This window comes from Glycine max, chromosome 16, assembly GCF_000004515.6.
Source record: "Glycine max cultivar Williams 82 chromosome 16, Glycine_max_v4.0, whole genome shotgun sequence".
In the NCBI taxonomy this organism is placed as follows: Eukaryota; Viridiplantae; Streptophyta; class Magnoliopsida; order Fabales; family Fabaceae; genus Glycine; species Glycine max.
Window position 1 is genome coordinate 7,270,078 of NC_038252.2, and position 16,477 is coordinate 7,286,554.

At 29.9% G+C, this 16,477-nt stretch overlaps 1 protein-coding gene across 2 annotated transcripts; it reads right to left on the minus strand.

Annotated features, from left to right (window-relative positions):
* Positions 1-5,686: 5,686 nt before the first annotated feature.
* On the minus strand, positions 5,687-9,212 carry LOC100805329 (myb-like protein A). Of its 2 annotated transcripts, none has more exons than XM_003548527.5 (4): positions 8,484-9,212; positions 8,285-8,370; positions 7,939-8,065; positions 5,687-6,622 (listed from the first exon to the last, which is right to left on the minus strand). In XM_003548527.5, exons 1-4 carry the CDS (start codon positions 8,967-8,969, stop codon positions 6,041-6,043), a joined length of 1,281 nt encoding a protein of 426 aa, XP_003548575.1. In that variant the 5' UTR covers positions 8,970-9,212; the 3' UTR covers positions 5,687-6,040. The 2 variants fall into 2 exon arrangements, with proteins under 2 accessions (XP_003548575.1, XP_006599106.1); XM_006599043.4 differs by having other exon boundaries at positions 8,285-8,373.
* Positions 9,213-16,477: the final 7,265 nt, after the last annotated feature.

Here is a 16,477-nt window from a genome sequence, read left to right on the forward strand (position 1 = left end):
AAGCTGAAGACAAACATCTATTGTTAGTGCATTCTATAAACCATGTGAATCTAATTAAGAACATCAGCTCAAAGCAGTTCAATTCGAAGAGGCATGAGATTGCCTCAAAATTAGGTTCCATATATTTTAATGAAGGTTCATCACAAGCCGTGTACCTTGCCACCAACTCTATAGTAAAGGTTGTTAAAAGAGTAGTAAGCAGAGAATTGGATTCTGTTGTTGCCATTGTTAGGCCTTCAGGTTATCATGCAAAACAACATGATGCTATGGGATTTTTTCTGTTCAACAATGTGGCAGTTGCTGCAAGATATCTCTTAGACGAAAGACCAAAATTAGTGTGAAGAAAATATTGATTATTGTTTGGGATGTCCATCATAGACATGGTACTCAAAAAATGTTCTAGAATGATTCTCGAGTTTTATCCTTTTCTGTTCACAGGCATGAGTTTAGGAGTTTTTATCCAGCTAAGGATAATGGATTTTATACCATGATTGGAGAAGGAGCAAGTGCTAGTTATAATATAAATGTTCCCTGGGAGAATAGGAGATGTGGTGATGCAAATGTTGGACAAGTGGCCTCAATAACTTAAGAGGGGGTGAATTAAGTTTCAAAAACTTTTCACTAACAAACTTTTAACTCCCTTCTAAATGATAGGCTCAGAATGCAGAAGAAGAAGCAGCAATCAATTTAATAATGTTCTTTAAACATGCAAGACAAAATTGATTGCAATAACATAAATGAGATAAGGGAAGAGAGAAATACAAACTCGATTTATACTGGTTCAACCACTTCTCATGCCTACGTCTAGTCCTCAAGAAACCTACTTGAGATTTTCACTAACTTTGTAAAAATCTTTTTTACAACTTCTGAACACCCGAGGGATCCCTTTTCCTTATGTTTAGGAAACTCACAATTCAAGAGACAATTAGTCTCTTGGTTACAATTGACTTTTTGAGATGAACAGAAAGATTTCTCTCCTTTAGAGTGGATGATACAAATTGAAGTTCCTAGAGGAATTTCTCTCTTTTAGAGATAATAATACAATTTGAAGTTTCTGGATGAACTCTCAATAGATTTGCAAGTGTTTTCCCAAGAGTTGTTGAGAGAGCATTTGTCAATGAAGTTCTCTTAGAATATCTCTCTCTTGCTTTTCGAAGTTAGACACATACACACACACACACACACACACACACACACACACACACACACACACATATATATAGGCCCTTCGTTCTTTTTCAAAATGGTTTGAAGAGATGTGTCTTTTTAAAAAAAAAATTCTGAAATTCTACACTGGTAATCATTTACAGGTCTCTGGTAATCGATTACATAGTTATATTTTGAATGGTCATGACTTTTCAAATTGAATTTCAAGAGTTCTGTTGCTGGTAATCGATTACACATCAATGGTAATCAATTACAACTTTTAAATTCAAATTTCAAAATCCTTCTAAAATTTATTTTTTCAAGATTGTCTTCTGGTAATCGATTACCAAAGCCTTGGATGTCTTGGAAATACTTTGTTTTGAGGCAAAGCTTTATCTTGAATTAATCTTGAGCGCAACCTTCTTTGATTATTCTTTGGCATCATCAAAATCATGTATTCATACATTCACAGCAAATTTCTTTGTAATGTGGGACCACATCTTGTTTCCTATTGCTAAAGAATTTAATCTAGATATAATTATAGTTTCTATAGGATTTGATGCAGCTATTGGTGACCCTCTCGGAGAATATCGTGTCACACCATTTGGTTATTATGTTCAGTTGGAGAAGTTGATGAATTTTGCTGAAGGTAGGGTTGTATTGATTCTAGAAGGTGGATCTAACCTTGATTTCATCTCAAAATCAATGTATGACTACTTGGAAGTTTTGCTAGCAGAAAAGCCGGTTATTGAATCTGCAAAGGCCTATTCATTTGAATCTACATGGGGTGTGATTCAAGAGGCTTGCCAGGAGTAAAGTTCCTTTTGGGCTACACTTGCATGTGAATTACCCCAAAAGTTAATCTCACAAATGGCACCACCTCTGCATACTCTTATCTTGAGCTTTGACTTTGAGGATGAGGATGATGTAGGTGCACCAAGTTCAAAAAATCATGTTGAACTTCTTAAGGATGTCATAAAACCACTTTCTAAACCGAAAGTTGATGTTGATAAATAGAATGGTGTTTCTAGTACTTGGCAATCGAAACTGTCAAATGTTTATATATGGTATGCCTCATATGGATCAAATATGTGTAAAGCAACATTAGATTGCTACCTAGCAGGTGGACAATGGAATGTAAATGTTGTTGCTAATGTAATAAAAAAGAATGATGTCTCTGCTACAATATTTGTTCCCGGTTGGGTCTATGAGACAAAGCAACTCTTTATCTGCTCACCTGATCAACTTGACCTAATGCAAGGCTTCAGGACAGAATTTTTAAGGCCTATAATTGTGCTAGGAAACTCTTCATCTAAAGGAATGTTCATAGACTCTTGCTATGCCCACTGCCAAACTAAAAAGCAGGGGACATGGTTGAGAAGTGACTCTCTAGAGATGAAAAAGACAACAATTGCAAGGGTTGTAGCAAATTGGTTTTATTCCATCAGATAGATTACCTAACACCTTGAGGACAAGGTGTTTTTTATGGGCCAGGGAATGATAGGCAGAGAACCATAAGACCGTTAGAATCATTCTGTTTGGATTATTAGTAGTGCCTTAGTGCTTTGCTATTAGTGCTCTACTGTTAGTACTTTTTCTTATTAGCCTTGCTTGTCCTTTGGCTATTGTATCAACTATATATGGCTGTAATGAGGCAATGAAAAGAGAATAAGAAGAAATACAATTTTCCTTGCCTTACCTTTTCTCTCTTGGGAGGCCCCTAATCCTTGAACTCTAGGAATCATGTTTCTGAATCGTAACTATTAGGGTACAAAGCTTGGTGGGTATCCTCAGGTTTGCATGGCAATGAGTAGATAATGGAGATACTAGAGATGTAAGAGAGACACTGAGATGGTTGGTGTCAAGAACATCTTATGTTATGACTTCATGGGTGTGTTTGAAAGGATATGGATGACTCTTGAAATGTTTTCATATAAATTGAAAATAAGAAATCAGAAAATAAAATCAAAATAAACACATTTGATACTTGATGTGTGTCTGAGTAATGATTCTCATTTATTCAAGTTTGATACACTAAATTTCTTCTCATAGTGTTTTGGTTTGGATCAAATTTGGTTACTCCAATAGTTGTTGAGGAGGTGTTGGTTGAAATACCTCAACCAATTTTTTTTTATATTTTCATATTTTAGAAATAGAAAATAATAAATAAAAAAAACATATTTTCTAAATCTTGAATATTTAAAAATAAAAAAAAATAAAAATATTTTCTCAAACCAAAAGTCATCTTATTACTTTTACCTGAGTTTCTTCTTTCTTATTTTCTTTCCCACATATCTACATAGAGTAGGGTAAGAGATTTTATCACAGTTGAACACCCACAAACACATACTACAAGAAAAAAGGTTATTTGCAAATATTTAATATTGCTGCAAAAATTATTTTTACCAACAAGAAAATTGTTGTAGTCCGTTGTAGTAACATATGTTGCAAAAAGTTTTGCAACGACACTTAATTATAAATTTCTTTTCCTGTGCTTGTTAGCATTTTCTTATAAAGAATATAGCAAAAAAAATTCTTATAAATTCCTTTCTTTATTGGTTGTAGAGATATTTTTATCATAAGTTCTTATGCTCTTAACTCTTGTGGATTGAATTGCTTTTGATTAGGACTTTAGGAAGTTCCTATAATCATTAACTTTGTTGTGCACTCATAGTTTTATTCAATAAATTTATTTTTGAACTAACATTTGTCTAAGTAATTAGCATAACTTCCTACTTTTTTTTCTTTAGCTTCTCTAGTCTCTAGTATCTTATGTTAGCACCAAAATTTAAAAAATAACTACCTTTGCTTCTTCTTCTTTTTTTAAGTCAAAGAAGGTCTCATATATTAAATATCTCTAACACACAAGATGTGAGTAAGATCATAAAGAAACCTTACATGAAATCTGAACCAATGTTCTCGTTAAATCTACTCCTTCCACCCACTTACCCAAAACACAGAAATTATCCTCATTCCTTGTTACACAAGGCCACCCCCCTATGAGACACCCTCCCTTACAAAATTTCCCAATTCCTTGTCATCCATATAGTCCAAACTATCAGCCACATTTTTTCCAGTAAGAATGTTGCATTTTTTTTTCTTCATTCTTTCTGCATAATATAATAATTTAAATTCAAATTATGTAAAATCAATAAGATAAAGAAACTAACGAAATAAATCTAAAATTGGATATTGCTTAAAACTTAATAGAGAAATGAAAAATGTTAATTCAACACATGGCAAACTTGCATTTATTGGTTTCTAATATTCAGCATTGTTTCATAAAACAAAACTAAACACAATTCGGGGGATCACATTATTTCAGCAACTGATGAAGCCATGGGTGCCAAAATTGAAATATCCCTGCAACCTAAAAAGAACGCATAGTTGTGATTAGATTGGGAATTTCACCACACCTCTACACACAATTTTTTATATATGTTAGTTTGTTGTTAAAATTAATTATTTACTCAATATTTATAATATCTAACTCACGTTTACGTACTAACGACGTATGTCTGGTGTCATATATATATATATATATAAAGATAATAGCATTCACCTTTATATTATATAATAGATATCTTATTTTTTTAATATATATCTTTTTATAATTTAATTGTATTTTAAATATTCAAATTGAGTATAAATGTAAAAAAATCAAAATCGAGCTAAATAAGTTTTTTTTTACTCACCTTTTATATGTTTGTTATCTTAAACTTGCAAATTGATCAAACAATTTATTTATTATCAATAAATATAGATAAAAGTGATATTTCATGACAAACTCTTATCATCGGTACAAATGTATCTTCTCTTACCAACTAGCAATGTTGTTTAACAACTAATAATTCTTTTCACAATGACAATAAATATGTCATAAAAAGTATTTTTTTTCAACAAATTTAATGTTGTTTAGATTAAAAAAATGTACATTTTTCAGTTGACGTTGTTGCTATAAATGTAACATTTGCCAACGAATGTGGTGTTGTTGATATATAAACTAATAGATTTTCCAGCAACCTTATGTGTCACCGTTACAAAGTTAGTTTTTCCCAACTAATTTCAAAGTTGCTGGTATAGAAATATATATTTTTCAGCGATATTAAATATCACTGCTATACATGTAATTTTGTCAAAGACGTTGATGTTGTTGATATAAAATATTATATTTTCCTATTACCTTAATTGTCATTGTTACAAAATTAGTTTTTCTCAATTAATTTCAAAGTCATTGTTATGAATGTAACTTTTGCCCATGACTACAATGTTGTTGGTATATAATATTATATTTTCCAACTATCTTAAATTTCGTTGCCACAAAATTAACTTTTCTAAAAAAAAGTACATTTTTCAGCCACTTTAAAATTTGTTGGTATAAACTACATATATTGACAGCGACAAGATTTGTTGTTATGATAAGTACAATCTTGATTATGATATTGGTGTCGTTGGCATAAAAAATTTGAATTCGCAGCAACAATCAATTGTTGTCGTGAAATGTCTATCATTGGCAATAACTTATTGTACGTTAAGAAAAAGTCACGGCAAATAACTTTATTTCTTGTAGTGAAATGTGCACCATCATGGGACATTCTACATAAGTTATATCCATACATGTAACATTTAAGCTTGAGTCACAACCAAAACAAATGTAAAAGAAACCTACATTAAAAACACTAAATGTGGACCCCACTTGATGGGGCCAAAACCACCTCAGAACTAAGAATCACAAGACAATCAAAGACGAACTAAAATATATGGGGCAACCAAACAAAGCAAAAGCCACAGTTTCAAAGGTATCTAGAAACAAAAAAGCAAATTAAAACCAGAAAGTAATTAAAGAAACTAAAGAAAGAGAGAACACCAAATTCATCATGCACAATATTGCACCTTAAGCTTTTCTAATGATCATCTCCATGAGATCCATTTCCTTCTTCATCTGAACCTCCGGCGCCATCTCCATCGCAACATCATAACCCATTGTGCCATCTTCCACAGTAGCATTTAGCATCATAGGCACATAGCCGCCACCAACACCATGTGGCTGCTGCACACTCCACCCAGCCTCATCCTCCTCAGAACTGAACCCACCCTCTGAGCTCTCATACCAAACCCGAAAGAGATGCGGATATCTGGTATTGGTATTGGTATTGGTATTAGTGGTGGTGGTGTTGCTACTACTCTCGCCCTTCAGGTTCATGTTGCTCATGGAATTCTTGATCATCTCCTTTTGGGTTTCTTCATTTGCAGTGACTTGCCTTATGTAGCTCTCCAAAAGCGTTGGTCCCTTCAAACCCCTGCGCTTGTTCCTCAGCCTCTTGGCGTTCAAGCGACGCTTTGTTGCGTTCCAGTGGTTCTTGATGGTGTTCTCCGTCCTACCAGGCATTCTCCTTGCGATTTCGGCCCACCTGTTTCCAACCTCCTTGTGAGCTTCGATCAGGATTCTGTCCTCCTCTTCGTTCCATGACTCCTTCTGCGTTGGTACAAAACAACAATGCTTGGATTAAATATGTGAAATTATAATTACAACCAAACTAAACATGGCATGCATCATATCTCTTCCTGTTAGCAGAACTAAAATTTTAACAAATTAATATTTACCAATAAAAAAATAACAAAAGAAGGAAGATTTCAACTTCAACAAGACATACTAGTATTTCAATCAAGTAATTTCTTTTTACTATGATATTAATATGAAATATACTAATCTTTGTCAGAAATAATAAATAAACATAAAATATGTATTCTCTTTTTAACATGATTTATTCAATAACTAAGTTTGTCTAAAACATGCATATCGTAATACAATTAAAATGAATCGGTCTTCATGTACATCAAAAAATGAGTAAACAGAAAAAAAAAGATAGTGACATTTTGTAATTCATATATATAATTAGAAGACATAATGACTACTTCTATGTTTGAGTAATGCACCCATTTAAAGTGTGGAATTGTGAGAAAAAATAATTAAATTTTCTATATACAGCCACACATCTATCTGATTAAAAAGTTTTGGAATTGCACCGTAAATTGGCCTCTACTGTAAGTGTTTCCACAAATAATTTCATAATATATATAAATTGTAAATTAAAATAATATTTTTTATTTTATAATTTCTTTTCTTTTTCTAACTGTTACAAAACATTTTGAATTTATTTTTCATTAATTTAATGACTTTTATTCTGAAAAAGTACATACACAAACCTCTAAATGCTCACATAGGTCGGAGAATTGGTTACAAATGAAAGAGAAGGTAGATAAAAAATGTTATGTCACTCAACTATACAAAAATCTGTAAAACAAAAGTGTCAGTTATAAATTTTCTGTGTAATGAATTTTATATAAATGCATTATATAATTGCATTTATGAATTTAATGTAATATAAATGCTTTTTAATTTAATTGAAAATCCTCATAAAATTGCATGTGAAACTAACTCTAAAATCCTCTACAGTAACTTTAGCCTCTTAATTATTAACAATTACCACTAATCCTAGAATTAATCAGAAATTGAAGAATTTAATTTTCATTTCAAAATAAAAAAAATCATTTAACATTTTATACATTACATCATTAATTTATTTTTTACATAATATATATATATATATATATATATATATATATATATATATATATATATATATATATATTGTGTATATAAAAATAATTAAAAAGGCAAGATGAAAAATCGGTGGAAGATGTGTTTGGATACTATAAAAGATGATGTCATTTAGTATATTCATGCGTAAGAGAAAGAAAAAGTGTAAAAAGGATAGAAGTGGAAGTAACCCTAATGTTTGGCCTGAGATGGTTGTGCCATCTTTCCCTGCACTGTTTCCCAACCCTTCCATTCAGCAACCTTGCGATGTGAGACCATTTTTTGAACCCGAAGCGTTCCACCAATTGGACGAGCACCCTATAAACAAAACCACATCATCAAACTTCACCACCATTTTTTTTTGTGTCAATAATCGGACAAAAACAGTGACAAAATTCACTAATATTATTAAAGACAGGAGCTAAATCAATGAGAGAAATTTTTCATTGAAAGCCCCACATGAAACCGCAACGAATTTAATAAAAAAAAATTAAGGAGAGAGAAAGAGCATGAAATTGGGACTAATTTGGTATATGCCTGTCCTCTTCAGCACTCCACTGGCCTTTGATTATGTTGCCCATATTCCTGTGCTGATGAATTTTGCCATTACTCCTCCTTTGCACCTGCTTCATGTGTTAATAAAAACAAGAACTTTATATATATTTATAGTCTCAATGATGCATGAGATGGTGACAGATCCAAGAGTAAATGATCATGGTAACAGAGGGAGACCCACCTGATGAGGCTGTGATGAAGTTGCACTTGCACCTGCACCAGAGTACTGAAGGGGAATTTTCTGGGAAAAATCCCAGATTGCTCTGTTGGGGCCATGCATGGGTTCATTTTGGGTGCTGTTTGGTGCATAAGGCATGATGGAGTGTTTGTAGTTGTTGTTGTTGTTGGCAAAGCCTCCTCTGAGGGACTCATTACGGTATGAGTAACCTGAAGAAGAGGACAAACAGAACAATGGGGTGAGGATGGAGGAATTAGAACCCTCTGTGAAAATTTTTGTAATAGTAGGATGGTGGTGGTTATGGTCATGGTTTGGTTCATTCAGGGGAAGGTGCTGAAAATGGTTGTTGAAATTGTTTTGGTGCATGCAGATGGTGTTGTTGTTGTTCTCTTGTGACATGGGGATAACAGGGATCTCTGATTTGATCCCAGAGAAAATACCAGAAAGGAAGTGAATTTTTTCTGCTGGGAAGATTGGATCAAACTCCATGAAGGACCAGAAAGAGAGGGAGAACGAGAGAGATTTTTAGTGGTGGTGGTGGTGTTTTGAGTGTGAGAAATATGGTATGAACTGTGTGAAGTAAAAAGGGAGATTCATGTGACACATGGATTGTGATAACAACATCGATTCCTTGTTTACGTGACTGTTCAGCTTCCACTCTTTTGAGTACACAACTTGAGAATTCTTTTATTTTTTTTATTTTTATTATTTCTTTTATTTTATTTCATGACCAAAAAAAGGAAAATGAGATGATGAATTTGTTACAGAGTTTTGTATTTTTTTATTTTTAGGATGATTTTCATCAAAATTAAATCCTGAAATAAGATAAAAAAAAATTATATATATATATATATATATATATATATATATATATATATATATATATATATATATATATATATATATATATATATAACATCACGCTTTTTATTTGACATTCGTCTGATAATATAATCTGGATTTAATAAGGGGCAACTAAAACTTAATTTGTTGTAACCTTGTCTTTCCATTTAAAATATTATTTCCATACGTATACTTTCCATCATTGTTTAATTAATATAAAATTTTACATAGATCTCCATTCCTATAAATAACTATCAAAAACGGTAAAATGGAGAAAAAGTTTCCTTAAAATATTTTTTAAATGAGTTAATCAAAGAGATGGCATATATATTGGTTCATTTGTATCATCCCATATAAAGGGTGGAAAACGCTATTTTTAGTATTTTATAAATTTCTGATTTTAGGAAACAATTGTTTATTAAAATTTATTCAGTGAGAATTAGTATACTTGCATGAAATATATACGCTAGTAGTATTTGTTAAAAAGAAAGCTTGAAACAACTAATAGAAGGCAAACATGAAACATTTGAGTTAAAATTACTACCATTTTTCTACTGACTCTTTGTGACTTTTTTTCTTCCACTTAATCTTGTAATCATATAATTAGTTTTTTAATCTTTTTTCTACTATTATTTTTTTTTTGGAGGGTGGGGGTGGGGTACTTTCCACGAATTTGCAATTTCCTTTTGATACATTTTAATGGATAAAGGCCTTAGCTTTTTCACGGAAAGCAAGGAGAAAAAGATGTAAGAAAACGCCAAATCCTTTATGGTAAGACCGACAGTTTGTTATTTGTTGCATACAGTTCAGAATGCCCAAGAAGACCCTCTGCCACATCAAAATGCATGAACAAAAATTACCTTAATTTAATGACAGTAATAAATTTCAGGTTTTTGGTCTTAAAAGAGGGGTAAGTAATATGATTCATAGTCAAGCAGTATGTAACAATATTTCTCGTCCTATTCATGATGCCGTTGAAACCCTTAATTGCTATAAACTATTTAATGACTTTCCATAAAACTTGAAACTAATTACTCATTTTATACCATTGATATATATATATATATATATTCTTCCTTAAGACATTAGTTATCTTACCCGAACTAAAACCAGAAATATTTTTATTAAAATATGTAAAATTGTGTTGTCCATATATGATTTTTTTTTACTTTTTTTATAATTTTCACAATAAATACTTTTAAAGAATTGAAATTCTATCATGTCATATTCATCTTCCATTTTATTTTAGCGTGACCAATCATAGTGAATTAATACTTGTACTATATCATTGGTCAAAACTATAGCTTAATTGTACATTTTTTCTGGTATTTTTTATGTATAATTTTTTATCTCCCTTATTCTAATTGCTTACATGAAAATTTTATAATTTCCAAATGTGTGTTTGGATGAATGTTTGGAAAATTAATTTTGAAATAGATATTCTAAAATTCATTTTGCAAAATTTATTTTAATTAAAAAAATTTGGAAAATAAATTGATTCATGTTCGAACATTTTTACCCTGAAATCAAGTCTATTTACTATAATAAATTCCCACTCAACTTTACCAGACTCACTCTTCAAAATTCTTTGGGCGTGTTAAACTTTTTTGCTAACTAAAATTTTAGCTAGGTACTTACTCATCCCAATCCTCTTTAAACTTTCTTCCTAATTAGAACTCTGGATTTTTTTAATAAATATAGTAACATGAACTCCACATATACACTCTAAACATGACCACAACTTTTTATCATTTCTCATTTTTATCATTTCTTTCATAATTTTAAGAAATTAATCTATTTTTTAACTTTTATAAAAATAAAATAATATTCTCTCTAATGCCATTAAAACTCAATTAATTTTCAACCAATTAAATTTAACAAATATATGTACACCTTTTTTTTAGTAAACTAATCCGTAAAACAAAAGAATAATATAATAGTTTTTCTAAATCAAGTCAATGTACGTTTTTCGTCTAATTGTTATATACTTATTATATTAATATAATATAGAAAATAAAATTAGTATTAAAATAAAATAATATTCTCTCAAATCAAGCCTGTCAATAAAACTCATTTAATTTTCAATGAATTAAAATTAATACATACAACTATTTTTTTTAGTAAACTAAACCGTAAAACAAAAGAATAATATAATAGTTTTTTCAAAATCAAGTTAATGTACATTTTTAGTCTAATTATTGTATTAATATATTAAAAATAAAATTAGTATCAAAATAATTTGCAAAGTATCTTCTCACGGTATAATAATAAATATAATTGATGTAATATATTAAAAAAAATATTATTAAATAATTAATAGTCAAAATAATATTTTATAATCATAATATGTTAGCTAGATATTTTGTTATATTTTTCATAGAATTTATGTACAATTATAACGCTAATGCTTTATGTTTTTTTCTATAACCAATTATTATTGTGTTACTATATATTATCATAAATTTTAAATAATTATTCTGTATGTTTATATATTGAAATGTTTTATAAATTTTCGAAGCAAATATACATGTATGTATTTATGTGTTGTGTTGTGTGTATAATGCTAGCATAATTTCTTGTAATATAATATTACATAGTAGTTAGTCGAAGCCCTTGATTACATGTCTATATAACAAGAGTTTATATATATATAGTTGCTATGTTGAAGAAGAAAAAAACGTGACAGAGACTTTGATGCTTGATTATACATGAATAAATACATATTGTTTTGACTATGATGTCTATAATCATATATTAATTCAAAATTTATTAATTATATCATTCTCTTTTGATTGATCATTTTACGTTAATCACTTGTATTCTTAATTAAATAGTACATGAGACTGAAATCTTCAATGCAAATTACTTGTATTGATAAATTTATATATATATATATATATATAAAATGTTTCAAACGACAAAAAATTTAAAATGACAAATAAAAAAAATCATTGATTTTAACGGTTAGATTATAAATAAAAAAATATAATGGCTAAGATTAAAACTCAAATTCTAAATATATCATATTTCTTTCTCTTAATTGATTTAAATAATTTTTTTTAGATCGGTCACTTAAATAATCAATAAAAAAAATAACTTTTAAGATCAATTAACAATCAATCTAAAAAGTTTAATTTTTTATGTAATATATATATAGACATTAACCAATAATCGATGTAGAAGATTTGACTGGTATAAGAAGTCTATGTAATAATTCTCTTAGTTGAATAGATGTAATATATTAAAAATTGGGTTTTAAACTCTATCATCAATATATTTTAATTATAATCTACCAATTAAAATCAAATCTTCTTATTTTTTATTTTAAATCTCAAACCATTTTGATACATACTTAAAAATAAAAGTACCTAAAAAAGCAAAAACAAAAAAAATGAAGTGACTATGCAAGTGCACAGGGAAAACTAGCAAGCTATTTACTATAATATAAAAACATGTGATAAACGAATATGTGGTATTTAATTTCTTTATTAGATTAATTTTTTATACTTTTTTATCCTGATTTCCAATTCTTTGGGCGTGTTCAACTTTTCTGCTAACTAAAACTCTAGTGTCCGCCCGTCTCCCAATACTCTTTGAACTTGTTTTCATAACTAAAAGTTTGGACTATATATATATATATCAACGTGAAAATGCTACACTCCAAAAGTACATTAAGAACATCATAGTAACTTTTTTTTTTCTTTTTACTCTTTTATTTCTTATAGTTAAATACAATCACTAAATCATTTCTCACTTTTAACATTTCTTGTACATAATCAATAATCATCAATAATCAATAATATATATAAAACTAGTCCCGCCGTCAAAAAAGGTTACACTTATCAAGAAATGGTACTTTTTTACTTTTTCATTTCTTTAGCATTTTAAAAGATATACAGAACACTGTATTTTTTTTTTTGTCTGCAGCCTTGCAAAAGGGACAAATTACTCTAGCTTTTTTAAAATTTATTTACCATAATTAAAAATTTATCATAAACTGACACCTGACATCTCTTTACTAGTTTAATTTTGGATAAATAAACACTATTATTCCTAAATATATAATTCGCTGATAAATGTATCATTTAAAGATGATAATACAAAATTTAATTTTCAAAAGTGTAAAAAGTGTGATAAATATATCTAACCGTTAACTTCCGTCAGTCACCGTTAATAAAATAACATACGCGACACAGAGGGATAAATTTATCACTGAAATGATCGTCATCACCTTTAATTGTCAGTATATGGGTATATTTGTTATATAATATTTTTTTTTACTTTTATCATCTCACTCCGCTGACAAATGTGTCCCTGGAAGATAAAAATACACAATTTAGTCTCTGAAAGTATAAAAGTGGGATAAATTTGTCCTTTTGTACCACATAATTAAACTATTTTGTTAACGGTGACGGACTGAAGTTAACGGTCGGATATATTTGTCACATTTTTTATACTTCCGGAGAATAAATTTTATATTTTTATCTTTCAAGGATATATTTGTCAATAAATTATACCTTCAGAAACAAAAGTAATTATTTACCCTTTAATTTTTTCACATTTTATCTCCATTCCAGCTCGTCCTTCCCAATACTCTAGACGATCAGATATGTAGAGCTTTCTTGTTAACCTCTAGGTGCCCGCCCCCTCCCCCAATCCTCTTCCAACTTTTTTCTTCCTAACTAAAATTTGGCATGACTGCAACACTGCAACTTTTTTTTTCTTTTTATGCTTTTATTTCTTATAATTAAATTCTAAATAATTTCTCATTTTTATCATTTCTTAAATAATATTTTAAAATTTATTTACTGTAATAAAAAAATTTGCCATAAACTAACATGTGTCATCTCTTTATTAATTCTTTTTGAGTAAATAATTATTAAATTAAAATCATTTAAGTTTTTGTGCAGAAAATATTAAAGGTGATGAATTTATGATGCTTAGTGAGTAAAATAAAGTCCAAAAAAGCAGGATAATTAAGGAAAGCAGGAATAATTAAGGAAAGCAGGCTAATTAAGGAAAGTAAACTAATTAAGAAAAGTATGGCTAATTAAGGAAAGCAGGTTTATTCAGGAAAGTAAAGGTGGACTTAGCGTGAGAAGCTCACTTAGCTAAAGTTAATCTACACCTATAAAAGAAGAAGAGAGAAGAAGGAAAAAACACAGAGAAATTCTAAGAAAATACAATTCCTTATAGAATGCAAAGGCTAGAAGAAAGAGAAGTAATCATTATGAGTCATTCCTTCCTTCCATCCCATTTTCTTATCTTATTCCCCTTCACTAAATATTTCTCTCTTGCAATTGTAAAACCTCCTATGACTATAAGAGACTAAACTCCCTTTGTTGAAAACTTGGTAGCCAACTACTCTTAAATGTAATTTATCTTCCTATCTATTTAATATATAACATTACATTTGCATTATCCTTTCTTGTGCTTAATATTATTGCTTGTGGTTTGATCACCCATTTGCATGATAAGTTTTAGGGATAACGTTGGGAAACATTAATTTCTAATTGAACTGGGAAAGGGTATCTAAATAAAGTCATTACTAGGGATAGGTTTATTTTTGTTTAGTCTGTTATACATCTTTATTCTTAATGCAATTTACTATTTTAGCTCTGCAAAAGGATTTGGGAGAAAAAATAGATAAATTAGGCTTTTTCATGCGAGGGAACCAAAGTCAGAGTATATTAGTAGATGCATGTGTAAATTGGAGCAGCTCTGGTAGACTATGCTCCCAACATTCTCATCTTCTGAATTTAACTTCTATAATAATTGGTTTTTCTTCTCTTTTATGTCTTTAATTAATTAATTTCAATTCTTGTTGTTTTAATTTTCTGCCAATTTAATTTACTATTTTTCTCATACCCTTTTCAAATAAATTTTCTTTAACTTTTTTTATTAATAAAATATTCATCTATCTAAGTACAAACAAAATCCTTGTGGATTTGACACTCGGACTTCCGTTTTAACTTTACTACTTGGGACGAATTGATACACTTATCAATCCATCAACACATACATGGTAGACCTCTTACAAGGTTATTTTTTTGTAGTTTGGAGTTTAATCTCCGACTTGCATGCCCAAGTTTTTTATGTCATAGCCAATGATTTTCTTTATCAGACAGTAAGCATGACACCTTTTGATCTAAAAGTTCTCCTAGTCTAATCTTGTAGAGGTTGCATTTTCTCTTGGCAGAGAATAGGGAGGATCCATCTTTACATATAACGACACACTTATCTTTGTTAAAGAAGACACCATATCCACAATCACATAATTGACTTATGCTTAGTAGATTATGCTTAAGACCTTCAACAAACAATACATTATCAATAAAAGGGTAGAGGTGAGTATCTATCTTACCCACTCCTATTATTCTTCCTTTTTTATTCCCTCTCAAAGTAACTATTCCACCATGATAGGGAGTTAGGCATTGGAACATACACCTTTCTCCTATCATGTGCCATTAGCAACCACTGTCCAAGTATCATGATAAGCATATGCTTCCTACTATCGAGGACATCTACAACATGAATAATCTTTTTTTTTGTACCCAAATCTTTTTAGGTCCTTTTGTGTTCGCCATAAAGGTATTGTTGTACCCTTCTTAGGTCAACCTCTACAGTTGGATATCATGTGTCCAATCTTACCACAAAAATAACAGACAATGGTGTCCTTATTGTTAGAACAAAGCTTGAAGCCCCTAGTTTTTGTTTTGGTTTAATAATTTTGCAATGCCTAACATGCTTTAATAGTAGAGACATTTGTATTGAATGTTTTAGACTAAGCATGTGTGTAATATAGCTTTAATCTTTTTCATGCTTACTGTTTGACTAGTTATGAAGTAGATGAAGATTTCTTTATCTCTAAGTTTCTTAAGAACTCACCTCTACTTAAAATTTGGCTAGCAGCATCGAATTAATCGATTGTCTCATTTGGTAATCGACTGCCCAAGCCAGTTTCAAAAGAAGAAACGTTCTGCAACTTAGAATAATTGATTACCCTATAAGATAATCTATTATCCAGCTCTTGGAAACCAAGAGAAACTCTCTGTGTGAATCTATAATCGATTACCCTTTTCTGATAATCGATTAATCAATTACTGGAATAGCAGAACAAAGGATATTTTGATGAATTAATCGATTACCTATTT

Excerpts from the sequence above, each read along its gene's own strand:
- LOC100805329 (XM_006599043.4), bottom strand. The coding sequence starts at position 8,969 with ATGGAGTTTGATCCAATCTTCCCAGCAGAAAAAATTCACTTCCTTTCT. Across the intron at positions 8,066-8,284 it reads TGGAGTGCTGAAGAGGACAG|GGTGCTCGTCCAATTGGTGG; the intron begins GCATATACCAAA and ends TTTTGTTTATAG. Across the intron at positions 6,623-7,938 it reads ATCTCAGGCCAAACATTAGG|AAGGAGTCATGGAACGAAGA; the intron begins GTTACTTCCACT and ends GTACCAACGCAG.